This window comes from Canis lupus, chromosome 26 (genome assembly GCF_011100685.1).
Source record: "Canis lupus familiaris isolate Mischka breed German Shepherd chromosome 26, alternate assembly UU_Cfam_GSD_1.0, whole genome shotgun sequence".
In the NCBI taxonomy this organism is placed as follows: Eukaryota; Metazoa; Chordata; class Mammalia; order Carnivora; family Canidae; genus Canis; species Canis lupus.
Window position 1 is genome coordinate 29,486,468 of NC_049247.1, and position 19,014 is coordinate 29,505,481.

A 19,014-nucleotide genomic window follows, 5' to 3' on the forward strand; every position below is an offset into this window, starting at 1 on the left:
ATTAACATGGATGCAAGTATCTCTTCAAGACTGTCCTTTCAGTTCTTTTGGATGTATACCCAGGGGTGGAATTGCTTGATCATATGGTAATTCTATTTTTAATTTTTTGAGGAGCCACCATATTGATTTTCTTAGTGGCTATGCAATTTTACATCCCCACTAACTGTGCACAAGAGCTCCAATTTCTCTACATCCTTACCAAAACCTGTTATTTTGTGTTTTCAAGAGTAGCCATCTAATGGGTGTAAGGTGACATTTCACTGTGCTTTTGATTTGCATTTCCCTAACATTAGTAATATTGGGCATCTTTTCATATACTTCTTGGCCATTTAAAAAAATTTCTTCTTTGAAGAAATGTCTGGTCAAATATTTTCCCTGTTTTTTAACTGGGCTGTTTGGTTTTGTTGTTGTTAAGTTGTGGGAGTTCTCTATTCTGGATGTCAATCCCTTATCAGATGCATGATTTAAGAATCTTTCTGCCATTGGGATCCCTGGGTGGCGCAGCGGTTTGGTGCCTGCCTTTGGCCCGGGGCGCGATCCGGGAGACCCTGGATCGAATCCCACGTTGGGCTCCCGGTGCATGGAGCCTGCTTCTCCCTCTGCCTGTGTCTCTGCCTCTCTCTCTGTGTGACTATCATAAATAAATTAAAAAAAAAAAAAAAAAAAAGAATCTTTCTGCCATTATCTGCATTGCCTTTTTACTCTGTTGATTGTATCGTTTGAACAGAAGTTTTTAATTTTGGTATAGTTCAACTTTTCTATTCTTATTTTTGTTGCCTATGCTTTTGGCATTGTATCCATGAAATCATTGGCAAATCCAACATCACAAAGCTTTTCCCCTATGTTTTCTTCTAAGAGTTTTATGGTTTTAGGTCTTTGATGTTTAGATCTTTTTTTTTTTTTTTTTTAAGATTTCATTTATTTATTCATGAGAGACACAGAGAGAGAGAGGCAGAGACACAGGCAGAGGGAGAAGCAGACCCCATTGCAGAGAGCCCAATGTGGGACTCGATCCCCAGTCTCCAGGATCATGCCCTGGACCGAAGGCAGTGCTAAACCGCTCAGCCACCAGGGATCCCCTGATGTTTAGATCTTTGATGCATTTTTAATTTTTGTAAATGTTGTAATTTACAACATTTATACCTTTATTCTTTTCCATATGGATATCCAGTTTTCCTAGCACCATTTGTTGAAAAGATAGTTCTTTCCCCCATTGAATGGTCTTGACACTCTTGGAAAAAAATCAGCTGACCATATATACATGGAGATTTATTTCTATTCTATTCCATTGGTCTATGTGTCTGCCTTTATTCCTCGACCACAGTGTTTTGATTACTATAGATTTGTAATAAATTTTGAAATCAGAAAGTGTGAGACCTCTAACTTTGTTCTTTTTTATGATTGTTTTCACTGTTTAGGGTTGTTTGAGATTCCACATGGATTTTAGGATGGAGTTTTCTATTTCTGTAAAAAATGCTGTTGGGATTATTGGTAGATCACTTTGGGTAATAGTGATGTCATTACAATAGCAACTCTTCTGTTCCATAAGCATGAGGTATCTTTCCATTTATGTGGGTCATCTTTCATGCATCAAGGTTTTGTAGTTTTCAATGTAACAGTCTTTCTTTGCCTTAGTTAAGTTTACCCTTAAGTATTTTGTTTTTCTTGATGCTATTTTTTTTTTTTTTTTTTTTTTTTTTTTTTTAAATTTTTATTTATTTATGATAGTCACACAGGGAGAGAGAGAGAGGCAGAGACACAGGCAGAGGGAGAAGCAGGCTCCATGCACCGGGAGCCCGACATGGGATTCGATCCCGGGTCTCCAGGATCGCGCCCTGGGCCAAAGGCAGGCGCCAAACCGCTGCGCCACCCAGGGATCCCGATGCTATTTTTTTTAAAGATTTTTATTTATTCATGATAGACACAGAGAGAGAGAAGCAGAGACATAGGCAGAGGGAGAAGCAGGCTCCATGCAGGAGGCCCGATGTGGGACTCGATCTGGGACTCCGGGGTCACACCCTGAGCCAAAGGCAGATGCTTAACCGCTGAGTCATTCAGGTGTCCCACTGTGTTTCTTGATGCTACTGTAACTGAAATCATTTTCTTAATTTCCTTTTTAGATTATTCATTGTGAGTGATTTCTGTTTATTGATTTTGTACCCTACAATTTTACTGATTTATCAGTTTGGAGGGTGTGTGTGTGTGTGTGTGTGTGTGTGTAATGTTCAGGATTTTCTACATTTAAGATCATGTTATCTGCAAACATAATTTCATGTCTTCCCTTTCCATTTGGATACCTTTTATTTCTTTTTCTTGCTTTACTGATCTAAGTAAGATTTGTAATAGAAGAGGACTTGAACAGAAGTAGTGGCAAAAGCAGCATCCCAGCCTTATTCTTGATCTTAGAAGAAAAGCTTTATTAACTTTTTCATTATCAAGTATGATATAACCTGTGGTGTAAGTGCAATATGATGTGTAGCACATGTAGTATGATGTCAATTTTTGTGTATGGCCTTTATCATATGAAGGTAGTTCCTTTCTATTCTAATTTGTTTTGTGATTATATAATAAAAGAGTGTTGAATTTTGTCAAATGTATCATATGCATCAACTGAATGATCATTTTCTCTCATTGTTTTGTTAATATACAGGGTATTATGTTGATCGATTTTTTTTTTTTTTTTTTTTTTTTTTGCAGGCTCCATGCACCGGGAGCCTGATGTGGGATTCAATCCCGGGTCTCCAGGATCGCACCCTGGGCCAAAGGCAGGCGCCAAACCGCTGCGCCACCCGGGGATCCCTGGGTTGATCGATTTTTGTATGCTGAGCCATCCTTGCATTCAGGAATAAATCCCAGTGGGTTATGGCGTATAATTCTTTGATTATACTGCTGAATTCCTTTGATATACTGCTGAATGCTGGTGTTCTGTTGAAGATTTTTGCTTCAGTTTTTGTAAGGGATATTGGTCCATAGTTATATTTTATGGCTTTGGTATCAGGGTGATTTCAGCCTTGTAGAATGAGTTAGTAAGTGTTCCTTTCTTGTTGATTTTTGGGGGCAGTTTGAAGACTGATGTTAAGTCCTCTTTGAGTATTTGTCAGGATTCACCAGTGAAACCCTCTGGTCCTGGGCCTTCCTGGGAGGGTTTGGATTACTGATTCAATCTCCCTGCTAGTTTTAGGTCTGTTCAAGTTTTGTTTCTTCATGGGTCAGTTTTGGTAGATTGTGTGTTTTTAGGAGTTTGTTCATCTCATCTAGGTTATGTAATTTGTTGGTGTGTAATTATTTGTGGTATTCTCTTATAATCTTTTTATTTTAAAATATTATATGGAGGGATGACTGAGTGGCTCACTGGTTGAACGTCTGCCTTCGGCTCAAGTCATGATCCCGGGGTCCTGGGAATCTAGTCCCATGTCAGGCTCCCTGCAGGGAGCCTGCTTCTCCCTCTGTGTATGTCTCTGCCTCTTTTTCTATCTCTATCATGAATAAATAAGTAAAATCTTAAAAATAAAATACAGAGAAAAGGCATACTGAACATGAGAGTGGGGTGGTTTTTATTTTCATTTTTTTACATTTTTCAAGTTTATTTTTAAGCAAGTGAATTTGTAAAATTAAGGTAGCTAAACATGTTTCTTTGTTTTTCTTCTTTTTCTTTTTTGTTTTTGGTTTCACTGAGTATAATTGACAAATTTGTAAGCTATTTGATGTGTATGTCGTGATGATTGGATATATAAATACGTTATTAAAGGCTTCCTACCATCTAGTTAATGAACACATCCCTGATGTCATATTCTTATCTTTCATGAGTGTGTTTGTGTGTGTACGTGAGTCTGTGTTTAGTGTTTGGGTTTGTTGTTTTTTGGCTTGGTTGGACTTTGTGTTTTCATGGATTCATATGTAATCTGTTACACTCATCAGTCCACAGATCCACAGATATCCTGAGACAGTAAAAATACTCCCCACAGGCAGCGTGCAAAGGACTGCTAGGGACAGCTGAAGTCATCTTAAGGCACACAGCATATCAGGGCCTTGGTGGAAAATACATTTCAACCTCTCAGCAGTCCTTGTTCCCCAAGGCACATGGCCTGGAGCTTCTACTTATGGTGGGGTGACACCCAACTGAAATAACCCGATTAGCCTGGACTTCACTGGGCAGTCCAGGGCTCCCAGTGAGCCATGTTTGCTCCCTCCCAGGGAAAGATCCATCATGTGAATGGCAAATCATGACTCCGAAAATCCAGGAATTTCACCATGAAGTTTCCGTAAGGAGTTACAGAGCTAGGTTAACTTTTTTAAAGATCTTGAGTTAAGGAGGCCAGGCATCTTGTTTAACCAAGCTGTCAGCTATTCCTGGCTGTAAAAGAGTGTCTGCGATACAAGAGATGGTGAGTGGGCAACAGAGTGTACAGCTGACATCTGTGGATGGATGATGTCCAGCCCCTCCAGGATGTGGACAGCCTGGCCAAGCACGTGAGCCCGAACTTCAGCGCGCCTGGGAACATTTGCACAGTCAGCACGGCAGGCCAGGTGCTCCTCCTTCCCGCGCTGCAAGGCTGACCTCGAACATGTAGGAGACTGGGGGAAACAGCAGCCTACCAGGAGGGAACCATAAAATGCCAGGAATAGACACATCCACACTTTTCTGAGCTGGTTTTCTGGACAGAAAGCTTTGATTCCGGCTGTAGGCTGCCAAGCCAGCTGGAGACCTCCTCTCTTGAGGGCAGTTCCTGACTATTTGGTGGGGGCCGCTCTGCTCTTTGTTCCTCAGGGAATTCCTGTTAGGTGGAAGTTTCGTCCTGGGATGTATTGTCCACATCCCTGGTCTTCCCTCTGTCATCAACTTCTTGTCATTTTCTGCTGCTTTGGAAGGACTGGCCTGTTTGCTTTCTGCTCCCTCACTATGTGCAGGCATGCTGCCCTGCCCTGTCCTGTCCGCCCTGGCTTTCTTGAAATCTCCATGGGGGCCTCGTCGTTTATGATCACTCCTTCTCATCATCGGTGCTGTGGGCACCAGTTCATGTGCTGTGGGCAGTTTTATGCTGACTGGGTGCTTCTGTCCAGGGTCCATGGCTCAGACACCCTCACCTGTCACAGAGAGACTTTGATGTGGACCAGACACTGGGACCACTTGCAGACTGTGCTGTCATTGACAGGCTTGGCCTCAGAGGTCTTGTTGGGGAGCAGCCTTGCAGGTGTTCAGGACAGTAATGGGGTCTGCGTGGGATGCCGACCCCTACCAGGAGCCACAATGGCTAAGGAGGGCTAATCCTACCTTCCCCTCCTGCAACAAGGACCGGTCAGGACTTTCAGGTCACCCACCGCCTGTTTTCCCAGTGGGGCAGGTAAGGTCCCACAGGGCAGCTGTGGTGAGCCCAGTGGCAGCCACATGGCAGTGTGGACGAATGTGGGTGCATCGTGCATCCCTGTGGGTGTGTGTGTAACCCTGTGTGGCCGCCACATGTGCCTGCAGGTGAGTTTTAGGAGGTCCCCAAACAGTACACATGCCTTCTGCAGTATTCCTACCTCCTTGGGGCAGGGGCAGGACACACAGACAAGTCCCCCTCTTGGGACTTGGTATGTGTGTGTGTGGGGGGGTGGGGAGCAGAGGGGAAGCTGCACAGCCTAGTCTGTGCTGGGTGGGGGTGGGGCGGAGCCCCCTGCCCTTTCCCACTGAGTCATTTGCATATAAAAGGGGGGGAGTTTGTTACTGGCTGGAGGTTGGTGGTGTCTGAACCTGTTGCCATGGGCACTCCTGAGCTTCAAGAGCAGCTGAGCTGGCTCCCAGCCTGGAGAGGGGGTTAAGGAGCAGCAAGGCTGGTTGTCCAGCTAAGCCTCTGGGAGGGAAACGATGTTCCTGGGGGCCTGGGAGAAGCCTGAGCTGGCCATGGTCACCTGCTCGTTGACCCTCTGCAAAAGCATACTGGAGAGGCCCCCGCCCTTGGATGCTGTGGGCCTGGGGCAAGGCTGGAAGGGCCTGGAACCTCCCTTCCCGGGGCATGCTCTGCTCTCACCTCTGACACATCCGGAATCAGATGGCCACAGCCACCCTACCTCTGCCTGCGGCAGCCAGAGAGCCTTCCTGCCACCTGTGGTGCTGGTTGGCCCCGTCCCGGGTGCTGGCTGGGCTGTGGGTGCTGTGCCGGCAGAGCCCAGTGGAGTCTCCCGGCCTGAGTCCCCAGTGTGGTTCCCGAGGAGGGAGGGAACCCATGGCCAATTTCTACACACATCATCTCTTTCCCAGGGAACCTCCTCCTGGAGGCTGAGGACAATCCTGCTGAACCCCAGGCCCCATCTCCCGGGGTGGCAAGAACCTGGGCTGGGCTCTGTTGGGAGCCCCCTTGGCTATAGGCCGCACCACCTCCTCCCTCCCGGGACTTAGAGAAAAGTGACCTGGTGTTGCTGCTGAGGGTCCAATGCAGGCGCACTGGGGCCTGCCAGTGGCTGGCCGTGTGACCGCAGAGCAGGGAGGGTGAGTGAGGTGTGAGGGGCGCTGCCGTGTCACTGTTGGTCCCTTGGCAGCCTCCCCGGGACCTGCGCAGATCTGCCCACAATGGGACTGGTCTCTCCCGGGGCCAGGCCTGCCTCGTGCCGCTGCCCGGGCCGTGGCCTCCACCCCTGTGGCTTAGTTAGCAAAGCTGCTGTGGGTCAGACTGAGGTTGCTTGGGGAGGGCTTGTCCGGGCGGGGCGCCCAGCAGGCAGGGGCACTGCCAAGTGCCTGGTCAGCAGCCGGCAGGGTGGCGGGGACCCACGGGCTGGGGGTGGGGAGGGGCTCCAGGGCTGGGAGCCCGGCAGGGTGAGCCTCCCTGTGTGTGGAGCTGGGGCCCTGACAGGGCAGCCTTGCTGGGGGGTGGGGGAGAGTGCTCGGTGCCGGTTCGTCCCCAGGCCTGCACTGCCCTCAGGGTCTCATTTCCCTTCCCCTGCAGCCAGCCACACCACAGCCCTTTCCCTCTTATCCAGATCTGTGCTGAGGTCGCTGCCCCCGGCCTTCCCCCCCACCTGCTCCCCCGGCCACACCGCTGGGGAAGCTGCATTCTCCTCTGGGCAGGCCGGCAGAGACAGGACCCCCTGTAGCAGGGGAAACCAGGCCACAGAAGCAAGGGGCGTGAGCTGGGGTAGGCCTGGATGCCGTGTGTGGCCCCTCAGCAGACCTGGTGCCAGACTTGCTGTCATCCAACCTGTCTGCCTACCAAGGACTTCCTGTGCCCAGTTCCCATCAGGTAGCAGTTTTCCCCACTGCCAGTGCCTTTTCCTCTTACCGAGGCAAAGCATGTTCCTTGTCAAAATGATGGGAAAGACATGGAAAATCCCCCAGACTTCAGCAGACAGCTGTGGGGCTCATCCCAGGGACCCTTCTGTGGGCAGCTGGGGCAGGTGGCACTGGGGGGTGGGGGGCGGTCCCTGCTGCTAATCACCAGGCTCTCCCACCCTAGCTTCCTTGGCTCTGCAATCCAAGAGGGGGATGGCTGGGTTGAGGGGCCCTTCCTCACCCCCCAGAGGCTTACTGGCCACAGGCTCCTAGGGGCTGCACCTCCACTGCCCCTCAAAGGGGCTTTGTGCCACCACAAAGAGGCTCTGTCCCTCACAGAGAAGCCTGGGTGTTGCCATGGTGACAGAGGGGGCCAGGAAGAAGGGGGTCCACCGTCTTGGTGGGGGGAAAGGGCGTTTCTGGTGTACACAGGCCAGTAGCCAGTGCGGGTGACTGCTACACTGGCCTTGCTGCAGCCCTTGGCCTGGCTAGACAGCTGCCCCAGCTCTGCTTTAGGGAGGCTGTCAGGAGCTGTCATGCAGCCCTTGGTCCCTTGGTAGGGGTTGAGCTCCCAGGCTCTAGTGCCAATCAGATCTGTCTGCTTCCGGTCCCAGCCTGGCTTTGAGCCTCAGCCCCCTCCTCGGGAATGCCTCAGTCCCTGTGCTCACCCCAGAGCGTGGCAGGGTGGGGCTCTGAGCCTGGGCCCTCATAACTACCCCAGCGTGCTGCTCTGCTGTCCTTCAGATGGGGTGGGGGGAGGGGGAATGTGAGCCTCTGCTGGAAGGGGAGCCACTCAGGGTACCTTGGTGGCACTAGTATTGGAAGTAGCCAGCCACTGACCCCACACAGTGGGGTACTGTCGGGCTTGACCCCTCTCTTGTCCCCAGTTTCCAGTCTCACGACCAGGGTGGAATGAGTGGGCTGCTAGTGCAAGCAAATAGGGCACTGTGACTGCCAGCTCTCACCCTTCCCATCTGGAGCCCCATGGCTCCCCAGCCCTGGGGCCTTGGGCCTTTGGGTACCCCTGGACTGGTTGCTACAGGGATCTTCGAGGAGGTGGATCCTCACTGCCCATACCCCACACTTGGAGCCTGTAGGGTATTGCCCTTGGGCTGTGGCTGCAGCCGGAATCTGGGTCAGGTGCAGGAGGGACAGCAAGGGGGCTGCCCTGAATCCCAGCCTGGGGCCAGGGGGAGAGCTGTCCATCCCCATGCCATGAGTTCTGATAGCAGTTCTCAGGGAGCCCAGGAGACTTAGGGAGGGTCACAGTCAGCACAGGGAGCAAGTGTCTGTGACCTGCCCCAACAGAAGTCTCAGGCCACCCGTTTAGGTGCCTCTGGTGGGGACCCCAGAGGCTCAGGCCTCCCACCGAGCTGGGATCTTCCCCCGTCTCTGCCTGTGCTCCTGCCAGAGTGAAGCCTGTCTCTGCCATGTCCAGCCTGCAGTCACTCTCAGACCTCAGGCTTCCTGGCCCCCCACCAGTGTTCCTGCCTTGACGTGACCCTGAGCCTCCTACATCAGTACCGCCATGGGCCCTGTTCCTTCTGGACCTTCTGCCCAGTGGCCCCCCTGTCCTGGGGCTAAGTAGTGCTGCCTTGGACCTGGCCTGCACTTGGCCTAGGGCACCCCATTGGCACCAGTGAAGAGCCCCCCAGACTCTTCTTCCTGAGTATGCAAGTTGTCCTCCATATGATCGTCAGATGGGTGTCTGTGTGGACAATGGGGCCATCTGTCCACCCCCTTCATCCCTAGCATGTTGGCTGATCCCTTGCAACAGGGGTGCCTCCTCTGCTGGAGAAATCCAGTTTCTAAGCTGAATCCAGTTGTGGCTCTGCGGGCTCCCTGAAGGTCCCTGTGCCTCCTCGGCCCGCGAGTGGCACACCCAGGCCCCTGGGGAGCTGAATTCCCAGCCGCCTCCTTCAGTTGCCCGCCGGCTGGGGCAGGAGGCTGCTTTTCTGTCTCTTCCTTACCTTCAGTTGGAGCAGAAATTCAGCTCGTCCCTGAACACTGGCGACACTGGTGGGCACAGAAGTGCCACCCGGGTGCCTCGGCTACCTGAGACGCGTCTCCTTGTAGTCTTTTCTTGGGGCGTGGACACACTTGATGGTTTCCACGCTTGTTGTTTGCATCTTCTGTCTCTGGCCACATCCCTTGTTTGTAGCCTTTACTCCCTTGGAGTTGGGGTTCTGGTTTGTCCTTATTGATTTGCAAGCATACTTTCTAGATGAAGGGTGTCACTTTGCTGCTGGATGTTACGAAGACCTGATGCCATGTGTCGATTGTCTTTTGGTTGTCTTTTTATCTTTTTCTCCCACTTTCTATTACGGAAAATTGCAAATGCGCAGAAGTAGAGGGGCTAGAGTGTGCCCCTCACCAGCGTCTGCGGTGAAGTCAAGATCTAGAAGTAAAGTCACTGCCTGGCTTCCGTTGAAACGCTCACTGTGTACGTAACTATAAATGGTGTCATTTTAAAAGCCAAAACCAAAACACCATAACAACAGTCCATGACGCTGTTTTGGGGGGATGTACAGAAATGCTTCGTCCTCACAAAATTGAGCTGGTCTGTCTTTCCTTGGCAGTTTGTCTCACTGCTTTGAGGTTAAGAACAGCCTCCTCCTGCCCAGACACCCCAGGCCCTACGCTGACTTCCGAGCAGCACTGTGGTTCTGGCAGGGATGAACAGACAGGGACTCCGCCCTATGTGAACTCCCCAGCCCAGGCCTCCTGCTCCGGCCTTGGCTCAGTGCCCTTCCTTGTGAGCTGGCCAGAAGCTATCCCTGCAGCTGTGGGTACCATCTGACCACAGGAGGGGTGACAGAGTAAATATGGGCCCCCATGAGGCCTGGTGGGCAGTGCTGGGAGCAGGTTTCCGTGCTGGCAGTGTTGAGGGTGGGGGACGTGATGCCCTCCCAGGCAAAGCGGCCTTTGGACCACTAGGCCAGGGTTCTGCTTCTCCAGATGGCCAGGGGTGGGGGTAGAATTTGGGGTGGGAGGGCTGGCCATTTCAACCAGTGGCCAGTCCTCTCTCCCCTCTTGGGGGACAACTGGCAGTGTGCCGACAGATGGCCAGCGAGGAGTTGGGACTGGAGCCCGGGCCTCCTCCCTGCCTCCCCCTGCCGGCCTGACCCTTAGGAAATTCCTCTAATTCCTCAACCCAGATTGGACTCAGGCCCCATAATTTGATTTTCTGGAGCAGGGTTTGGCTGGACTCCTTGTGAGGAAGAATGTCTGGGTCAGCAGGAAGACGTCAAATGTGGGTTTAGGTTTCGGAGGAAGGATCGGCGTCTCCCCCTAACTCCTCTGATGGTGCCTGTTTTCCGGATGGAAAATGCTCAAGGTCCATGCTGCCTCTGCCCAGCAGTGCTTCAGAGCCTTGACCTTACCCACCTGTCCACCCACTCACCCATCTACCCACACCTACTTGCTCATTCCCCTGCCCATCTGACTCTCCACCCACCTCTCACCACCACCGCCCCCTCACACAACCACCTACTCCCCCTCCTGTCCGCCCGTCCATTCACTGGTTCATTCATTTCCACTTCCATCAGCCTCCTGTCATTCCGTTCCTCCATCCACTCAGCAGTCTGTCTACCTGGGGTCACTCCTGGGATGTGCAGGCTCACTACCTTCATTCCTGCCTGGGACAGGTGAGGCTGGCTCTGCGTTGCACGTTCGTTCCCGTCTGCTTGCTAAGTCCACTCCACGAGTGGACAGGCGATTGGGCATGGGGAGAAGCAGCCTGCACCAGGCACTGCAAAGCCAGTGGCCGGGATCTGGGTGAGAGTGAGGTGTCTGCCTGACAGGCCGTGAGGGGCCCCTGCCAGGTGACTGGAAGCTGCAATGACACTGGCCAGAGAGGAGATCAAGGGGCAGCTGAGACCCAAGCAAGCACCCGCTTTCCTGCCTGTCTCAGGCCCTCGTAGTCTGGTGCCCCCTCTCCCCAGAATTGGGCCTCTCCCTGATGCCCCTTTGGGGATGAAGCCTTTAAAGTCTCATGGTTGATCTTAAAAATTCATTACAACTTGCTTTCCATGTCATCACACATTTATTGTTTTCATATAAAAATAGCATTTTTGAGTTAGCATCCGCAAAGAGCTGCCTTCTGGAGCGGTGTGGTCTGGCTCACCTGTACCCACACGTGCTCGGACCCCAGAAGGCCACCATGTCAGGGGAGCAGGCTTAGGTCTTCCCTGCTTCCTAGATATGCCCCTAGCCAGCAGCCCGCCTCTTGCATACCCCAGGGCTGCCGTCAAGGCCACCAAGGTGAGGAGGCTGTGGACTACAGGCCCACAGAGGGGTGCACCCTTGGGCTGGGGCAGAGAACATGGGCCCTAGCCCCAGAGTCTCTGCTCTTTGTGGAGGCTGCAGGGTACTCTTCTTCCAAGCTGGCTGGCATTTGGGGGCGTCTCCTAGGAGACACATAGTTATTTAGCTCCAACTGAGAGAACTGGGCAATGGGAAGGTCATGGTGGGGTTTGGCTACCTTCTCACGGTAGCTGTTGATTTCTGGACCCCTGGCTGGCCCCCAGCCTGGGCAAGTGGGCCCCCTCTGCAGGAGGCTCCTTGGGCCCCAGAGCTGGAACGCACTGGAGGGCCCAGGGCAGGGAAGCTAGTGCTGCCCCTCGTCCCCCACTGTCCTCAAGGTCTGCAGCCTGGGCCTGGTCCTATTAGGAGCAGGGAATAGCAGCCTGAGGTCAGTCAGGAACCCATATCTCAGCACAAGGAAGGAGGAAAGGCACATCCTCGGCATGAGGCCCCCAGATGTCCTGATCACCACCTCCCAGGGCCTTGAGACCCATGCTGCCACCACGGGCTCCAGGGACCTGGCTCCACCCCCTGGTGCACCTTGCCTGCCCTCCAGTGAGGAAGACCCCACCACGCCTACGTGGGGCCACCAGATTCAGTCCATCCATGCGCAAGGCCAGTGTCTAGGTGGCACCAAGGATTGGGCAGTGTGCATCTGGGACCCGTACCCAGGCAGCAGTGGGTGAGCGCAGGAGGCTGTGTTCCCACAGCCGTGGACATGCCATGCTGTTTGTCCTTTATTCCCTGCTGGCCAGAGAAGCCAGCCTCTACCTCACTTTCCTCCTCTCCTCCCCCATGATGGCCACCGCCTCTCCTGGCCTGACAGGCTGATTTTGCTGCCCCTCTGCTAGGTCATATTGACAGTTTTATTTGTGTGACAGGTGCTGGGGAAGTGAGGCTTGGCTCCTGGGACCTGTGCTGGCCTCTTCCCGGAGCCTGGCCTTGGTTCCCCCAGCTTCACAGGGGGCTGGGCTCCATGGTGTCATCTTCATGTACACCCGTGCCCGCCAACCCTGTCCCTGGCTCAGCTGGTACCAGTGGCCAAGCCCAGCACCGACCCCTCCTTTCTAGGGCTCTGTTCTTGCAGCTGCTCCTCCTGGGCCAGTGAGCAGCAGAGCTGGCCCTCCAGGGGTGTTGTCCACTATGCTGTGTCCTGTGTTGTACAGGGCCACGGGGGCCAACAGCGTCAGCCACCACTGGCTGGCATGGGCTGGGCCAGGAGGAGGCCCCGAGCAGTTCTGGGCATCACACCACACCCCGAGTGCCTTAGCAGTGTGGCCACATGGGCTGCACCCTGCCTGCTGGCCAGCTGCTATGCACAGGTCTATGCTCCATATCCTTCTCCTGCTTCTTGCTCATGAAGAACAAAAATGGTGGGCAGCCAGGGAGTAAGCAGCGAGGAGAGTGCTGGCTTGTGGTTGCAGCTGCCAAGCCCCTGCTGCCACCACCCACCACCCTGGGGCCCTCAGGGGCAGCACTGGGCAGGGGCCCGGGCAGGCCTGACCCTCCCCACAGACTGGGCCTCAGATGCCTGGGACCCTGCCCTCCACCTTCCCTCCAGATGTGAGGCCCATGGGCCACTTCTGGGTACAGAATCTCAACCAGGCTGCACTCGGTGTTCACTCTGCTGTGTAGGTAGATAGCACCCTTGTTCCCAGGCAGTGTGGCTGTGAGTGGAGGCCCGACTGCTAGTCTGCAGGCCAGTGTCATCCCCTCACCTGCTTAGGCCTCCCACCCACCTGGCGGCTGTGGAGTGGCTTCTCTCTCCCTGCCCACTGGTGCATCAACTCCACCACATAAGCTGTATGGCTTGCACGCTTTCTCTGGTCCCAGGCATCTGCCTCAGTGAGCTGGGCCTGTGTTGGCCCCATGCTGGGATGAACTGGCATGTGCTGTGGGCAGCAGAGGGCCTGGGACGTCTGAAAGGTGGTTACGCCAGTTCTTCCTACCCTTCCCTTCCCAAAGGGCTCCAGGACGCCCACGGTTAGTGGTTCCGCTGGACCTGGCAGGAAGCAGGGCCTCCCGGCTCAGAGCCCCACACTCCATAGGGAGGGAGCCGGCTGCTTCCGGCTAGCCTTGGATTAATGGCTTTTAATTTAGAATTTAATCAATGCGGCCTCTCTCTGGAGAGCTGGATGCTCTGGTCTGGGAGCGAGTCGTATGATCTGTGGGTGGGGTGGGCATGGGGCCTATGATGGCCTCTTCAAGCCTGTGCCCCGGCCCCACCCTGACCTTGCTCTGCTTTGCCTGCAGCCTGTTGGCATCCTGGTCATGGAGGACTGCAACGTGCACTCGGCTGCCAGCATCCTGGCCTCAGTGAAAGAACAGGAGGCCCGCTTTGAGCGACTGACCCGAGCTCTGGAGCAGGAGCGGCGCCATGTTGCCCTGCAGTTGGAGCGTGCCCAGCAGCCTGGTATGGGCAGTGGTGGTGTGGGCAGTGGGCAGCCCCTGCCAATGGCCTGGCAACAGCTGGTCCTGCAGGTAATACCCCAGTGACTCATCCGGAAGGGTGAAAATGGCCAAGTAGGGAAACAATCCAGGGGCCTTGGTGGACCACAAGCCAGTATTGAAGGCTTATGGCAAGATATCCTGGAACCCCTGAGGAGGGGAGGAAAGTGGGATCCCAAGGGAGCTGGAAGTCTCACTTGAGTGTGCAGGACACCCTGTGATGAATGGGCAGGACACAGCCCAACCCTCAGAATGGCACCCTCCACTCAAGTGAGTCCTCAGAGCTCAGGTAGCTGGGCAAGGTGTGTTCGGGCAGCTGTCACCCCAGTGACACTGAGAGTTTTGCCAGCTGTGGAGTCTCCTTGCTATGGTATCCTCCTTTGTCACATGTGTCAGTGAGTCAGGCCTACGGAAGGCTTGAGCAAGGGCCTGGGCTCTGCCCATAGCTCAGAGGGTGACCTAGAAGCCTCAGTTTCTCCACTGGCCAATACCCTTAAACTGAGCCCAGGCCCCTCTGCTCAGCCCCAGGAGTCTGCTCTCTGGCCAGGCCCTGAGCACTCTAAAGTCAGGAGGAAGGTTGCCTGGACCCCTCCCTCCAGTGTGGATGGGGCACAGGACCACCTGGTTTATGGGGTGGCAGGGGCAGAACAAGAAAACATGGGAGGCCTGGAGTTTGGTGTGATTTTTGAGTTCCTATTACTGACTGAGGCACAGGGCAGAGGATAGAGCTGTCCCAGGATCCAGGAGAAGGAGGGCTCTGGCCCACCCTGCAGGCCTCCCACTGTTACTGCTCCCCCCGCCCCTTAAGGCCTAGGGGGCAGAGGCCTACGGAGTCCCCAGGTTCTGCACAGAGTGACCTTAGAGGGAGCAAGGCATTGGTCTCGGTTGAGACTGACCCTGTTGGGCTAGCTTCACCTAGCCAAGGCATGTGGGGCTCAGAAGCAGTAGCCCACGTCAGGTCGGGGGAGTTGGTGAGTGACCTCTACCCCCAGAGCCTTGATGGTCTCATCTGCCAGTGGGCAATCCACACACACAACCCAGCACACTATACAATCAGAACCGAAGTCGTGTCTCCAGAGGGCCAAGACCTACCAGCAGCCCCCACCACTGGGGAGCTGTCTCTCTAAGCCTCTGGTGCTGAGGTGGGCCACAGAGCCAGTCCACAGGAGGCCAGGACTGAGGCAGCGTAGGCCTAGATGCAAGAGCCACCCCCTAACCCCCTGGATATTAGGCACTCCAGAGGGTGAGGCCTGTGCCCCCAGATGTGGCAGGGAGTGGAACAGCCCGGCTGGGCCACATGCGGACAGTGGCAGTCAATGACCTCGAGGCCATCCTTCAGGCGCCAGGCCCTCTATCTAGCCCTCCCAGGCCCGAAAGGGCTGTAGCCTCCAGCCCAGAGGGCACCGCTGAGGGTCAGTGCCCCTAGAGAAAGATGTTCCCATAGCCTAGAGCTGCCCTGGCCTCCTGGGGGCCGTGGATTAAAGACCTCTGGCTACCACCTCTCCCCGCCCACTGCCCTCCTGGCCTGCCCTTGGTTTTCTGTCTCTTGGGAGGAGATGGTTTTCTCAGGGTGAGATCGGAAAGAGCATGTTCCCAGGGCTGTGGCTGGACCGGAGGGCTGATGGGGACATTGTGGGAGGCGGGGCCCCATCCGCTAGCCAGGCCTAGCAGCCCGATGCCAAAACTGCTTCCCAGATTGGTCTCAGCAGGAGATGCCTGGTGTCCTACCTGCTGAGCCCCAGGGCTGCCTGGAGCTGGTCCTTGGGGTCAGAGCTGGGGTCTGTGAAGCTCAGGGCCAGTAGCAAGGCAGGTTGCCGGGGCTGAAGGGTCAAGAGGCCAGGAGCTAGTGTTGTGCTCCTTGTCCTGGCCACATGCCTTTAATCCTTCAGCAGGAAGAGCTCTCTGTTCCAGCACCTGACTGGAGTAGAGCCAACCCTCAAGCAGTGTGTGTTTGTGTGTGTGGAAGGGCAGTTGGGACACCTTTAGGGACCTCGTCAGCCCCGGGTTAGGCCAAGGTGGGTTTGTGCCTGGGGCACTAGCAGCAGGTGAAATCTGGGAGAAGGCAGAAGCAGCTGAAACGTAAGTCCCTCAGGGCCGCAGTCTAGTCCTCCTGCTGCTGCTTCTGTCCCAGATGGCTCCCTGTGGGGCTGCTATGGATGGAAGATACAGGGGCCAGTGGTCAGGGTGCAGGTGGGGAAATGGAGGCTCAGTGTGCAGGTGGAGAAATGGAGGCTCGGAGGGACATGCAGTGGATAGATACCCAGAGTGCTTGAGCATTCGGGGGGCATGGCTTAGGTACATGGCATGTCCAGGAAGAAGGATTTTCTGAGTGGGGTCTGAGGCAAAGCAGGAGGGGGGCAGGAAGCCCAGGCCCTGCCCTCCTTTCTTGCCAGACCCATGGAACCTCCTTGCACTGGCCCTTGCCCTTATTCATCTTAGAGCCTAGTTACCTTATTGGTGATACAAGAGCCATTGGCTTACCTTTATGGGGTATGACCCAAGAGGGCCCCAGTCCAGCACAGCCCAGCCTTTCTGGGTCTGTGTTTGTATCCAGCAGAGCCAGACTCCCCAGGGTGTGGCTGTACCTTCATGCCAGGCTAGGGTGCCACCCTGGTTTGGAGAAGTCCTGATGAACCAGCTGCTCCGATACCACCACCACCCCACCCGAACCCACCACTTTGCAGTGGATCAAAAGCATGGAAGAGAGAGGGCCTGAGGCCCGCTTGGCCTTAGGAGTTTTCACCCAGGGTCATCCAACTGCTGAGCCCTCCCCATGCACCATTTGATCTGCTCTGACACCCCTCAGAGGGTGGGGGAAACCCTGGACTTCTGGGTCTTGATGGGGAGAACCCAAGACAAAGTAGATCAATGCCAGGTCCATCTGGCAGGCCCCTACTGAGCTCAGTGGAGACACTTGGGGGGCCCTGCTGGGGTCTGGGCAAGGGCCTGGGGCGGTCAGACCTGGGAGACCTGAGAGACCTTGCCGCGCTGACATCGCTGTAACACTGATCAGCGGTGGGGGGGGGGGGGGGGCACTTACCGAGTCGGGATGAGCAGCCTACCCAAGAGGACAGGACGGCCGCCCTGGCCCGCTCGGCCAGAACTCAGTTTCCCTAGCTGTGCAGGGGGAGGGGCCTGTGAGCTCTGTTCCTGGAGGCTAAACGAGGCCTGGGCAGCGCCCAGCGGGAAGATGTCACCCCCGCAGGGGACACGGAGGGACGGGGGTTAGGGGCGACCCCGGCCCCGCCCGGCCGCCGAGCTGCACCCCGCGCAGGTGGGGGGCGGGACCTCGCCCGGCCCCGCCCCCGGCCCGCGCCCCGCCCGCCCCGCCCGCCCCGCCTGGGCGCGGCCCCGCTCCATTGGCTGCTCGCCGTGGCCGCCGCCAGATCCGCCCCCGCGGGGAGCGAGTCCGCCGAGCCCGAGCCCGCACGGCCGAGGCGCCGGAGCCGAGCCCGGGTCAGCCGCCGCCGCCGCCGCCGCCGCCGCCGCCCCTACCGGCCCGCGCCCCCCGAGCCCGGCCCGATGCCGGCCGAACTCAGACAGGTCGGAGGAACTTGGTGCCGGGCGCGGGGGCGCCGTCCCGGGGGCGCGGCGGCGGGGGCGGGGGGCGGGGCGCCGGCCTTCCCGGAGGACCCGCTTTTGTTCCGTGGAGCCGCCGGCCGGAGGCGGCTATTGTCTGCGCTCCGGGCCGGCGCGTTCGGCCCCGGGGCGGGCGGGGCGGCGGAGTGAGCGCGCCGCCCGGGGGGTGTGCAAGGCGCGGGGCGGGGCGGCGGGGTCTCTGGGGACCGGGCGCGGGCGCCCCGGGGCGGTGCGGTTCCACGCCGGGAGGCGAGGCCGGGACCGGGGGGAGGGCACCCCAGGGCATCGCCCGGGACAGGTGCCTGGTCGGGCCTTCCTGAGCAGCCCCTCTGTGCAGGAGGGATGCCGAGTCCCGAGGGGGCAGCGGGGTTGGGCCTCCGGCTCCCCGGAGCCTGGGGGGGCTCTCCTCCCCTCCACACTCCAAGCGCGGGCTCCGACTCTGGGGACCTGCGAAGAAGCTTCCGGAGCTTTAATGGGAGCCCTGTGTGCCCGGCGGCGCACGTGAGGGGAGGGGTGGAGGAGGGCCCTGCCCACGTGCGGAGGCAGGAGGGGTCTCCGAGGAGAGCCCCGGCAGTCAGCCTCCTTGTGCGGGGAGGGGAGGAGCCGGAGCGAGGCCTGCGGGCAGCCAGCACCTCGTGCTCAGAGGGCTTAGGGTCCAGTAACAGTCAGGGACACTGAGGCAGACTGGAGAAGCAACTGCCCCAGGCCCCTTGTGATTATTGGGGTCCAGGTCACCCCTCCCCTACCCCTAGGAGCTGGGTTTCTGTCTGCTGTCCATCTCTGGTACTGCCCGGAGGCTCAGGCCACTGACTGCCCCAGAGAGGGAGGGGTCAGCTGCAGGGAGTTGGGGCCTCTGTGTAGCTGATGGATGCTGGCTGGGCTTGGAGAAACTCGGGTGGGTGACAGCCAGCTCTGCTGTCCCCTGCAACCTTGCTTCACCAGTCTCCTGCGCTTGCACTGCCTGTAGGTCTCTTGACCACTCCGTGTGGACTGCAAGCCCTGGCAGGTGGATCGCTGCTCTGGAGGGGTGCGCTCGCATCTGCCTGGGCTGGATAGAGGCTGTGGGCATCAAGAGAGGTGCATCTGTGGTGGCCGAGGGCTTGCTCTCTGGTGAGAGATGCCAGCCTGGATTGTCCTGGACTCTATCTGGGACAGCTGTGCTGGGAGGGGACACGTTTGTTCCCTCACCCCTCCATTCATTCTTTCAGTGCCCGCTGTCTTGTGTCCGCTATGGGTCAGGACTGGGGATCGTGGGAGCCAGGTGTGGGATCCCACCATAACCCATTCCCTATCTGTGAGGCGGGACCATGGACAGGGTGGGGTACCTGTCTTGAGGTTTGTTCTCCATGGTACACACCACGGGTGCTCATCGTTCAAGTGCAGTGGGTGAGATAGAGCCATGCGTCTGGGACTCCAGTCCAGCCCCCCTCCCTCAT

General features: G+C 56.2%; 1 protein-coding gene across 7 annotated transcripts in view; it reads left to right on the top strand.

Moving 5' to 3' along the window:
* The window catches only part of ARVCF (ARVCF delta catenin family member), a 54,936-nt gene that overhangs the window by 20,104 nt on the left and 15,818 nt on the right, over nt 1–19,014 (top strand). For 5 of the 7 annotated variants that reach the window (XM_038575881.1, XM_038575883.1, XM_038575882.1 and 2 more), the window contains one exon: nt 13,805–14,032. In XM_038575881.1, the coding sequence (XP_038431809.1) occupies nt 13,823–14,032 (210 nt within the window). In that variant the 5' untranslated portion in view covers nt 13,805–13,822. Of the gene's footprint in view, nt 1–13,804; nt 14,033–17,485; nt 17,543–19,014 lie in introns of those variants that run through there. The other 2 variants (XM_038575884.1, XM_038575885.1) reach the window with 1 other exon arrangement.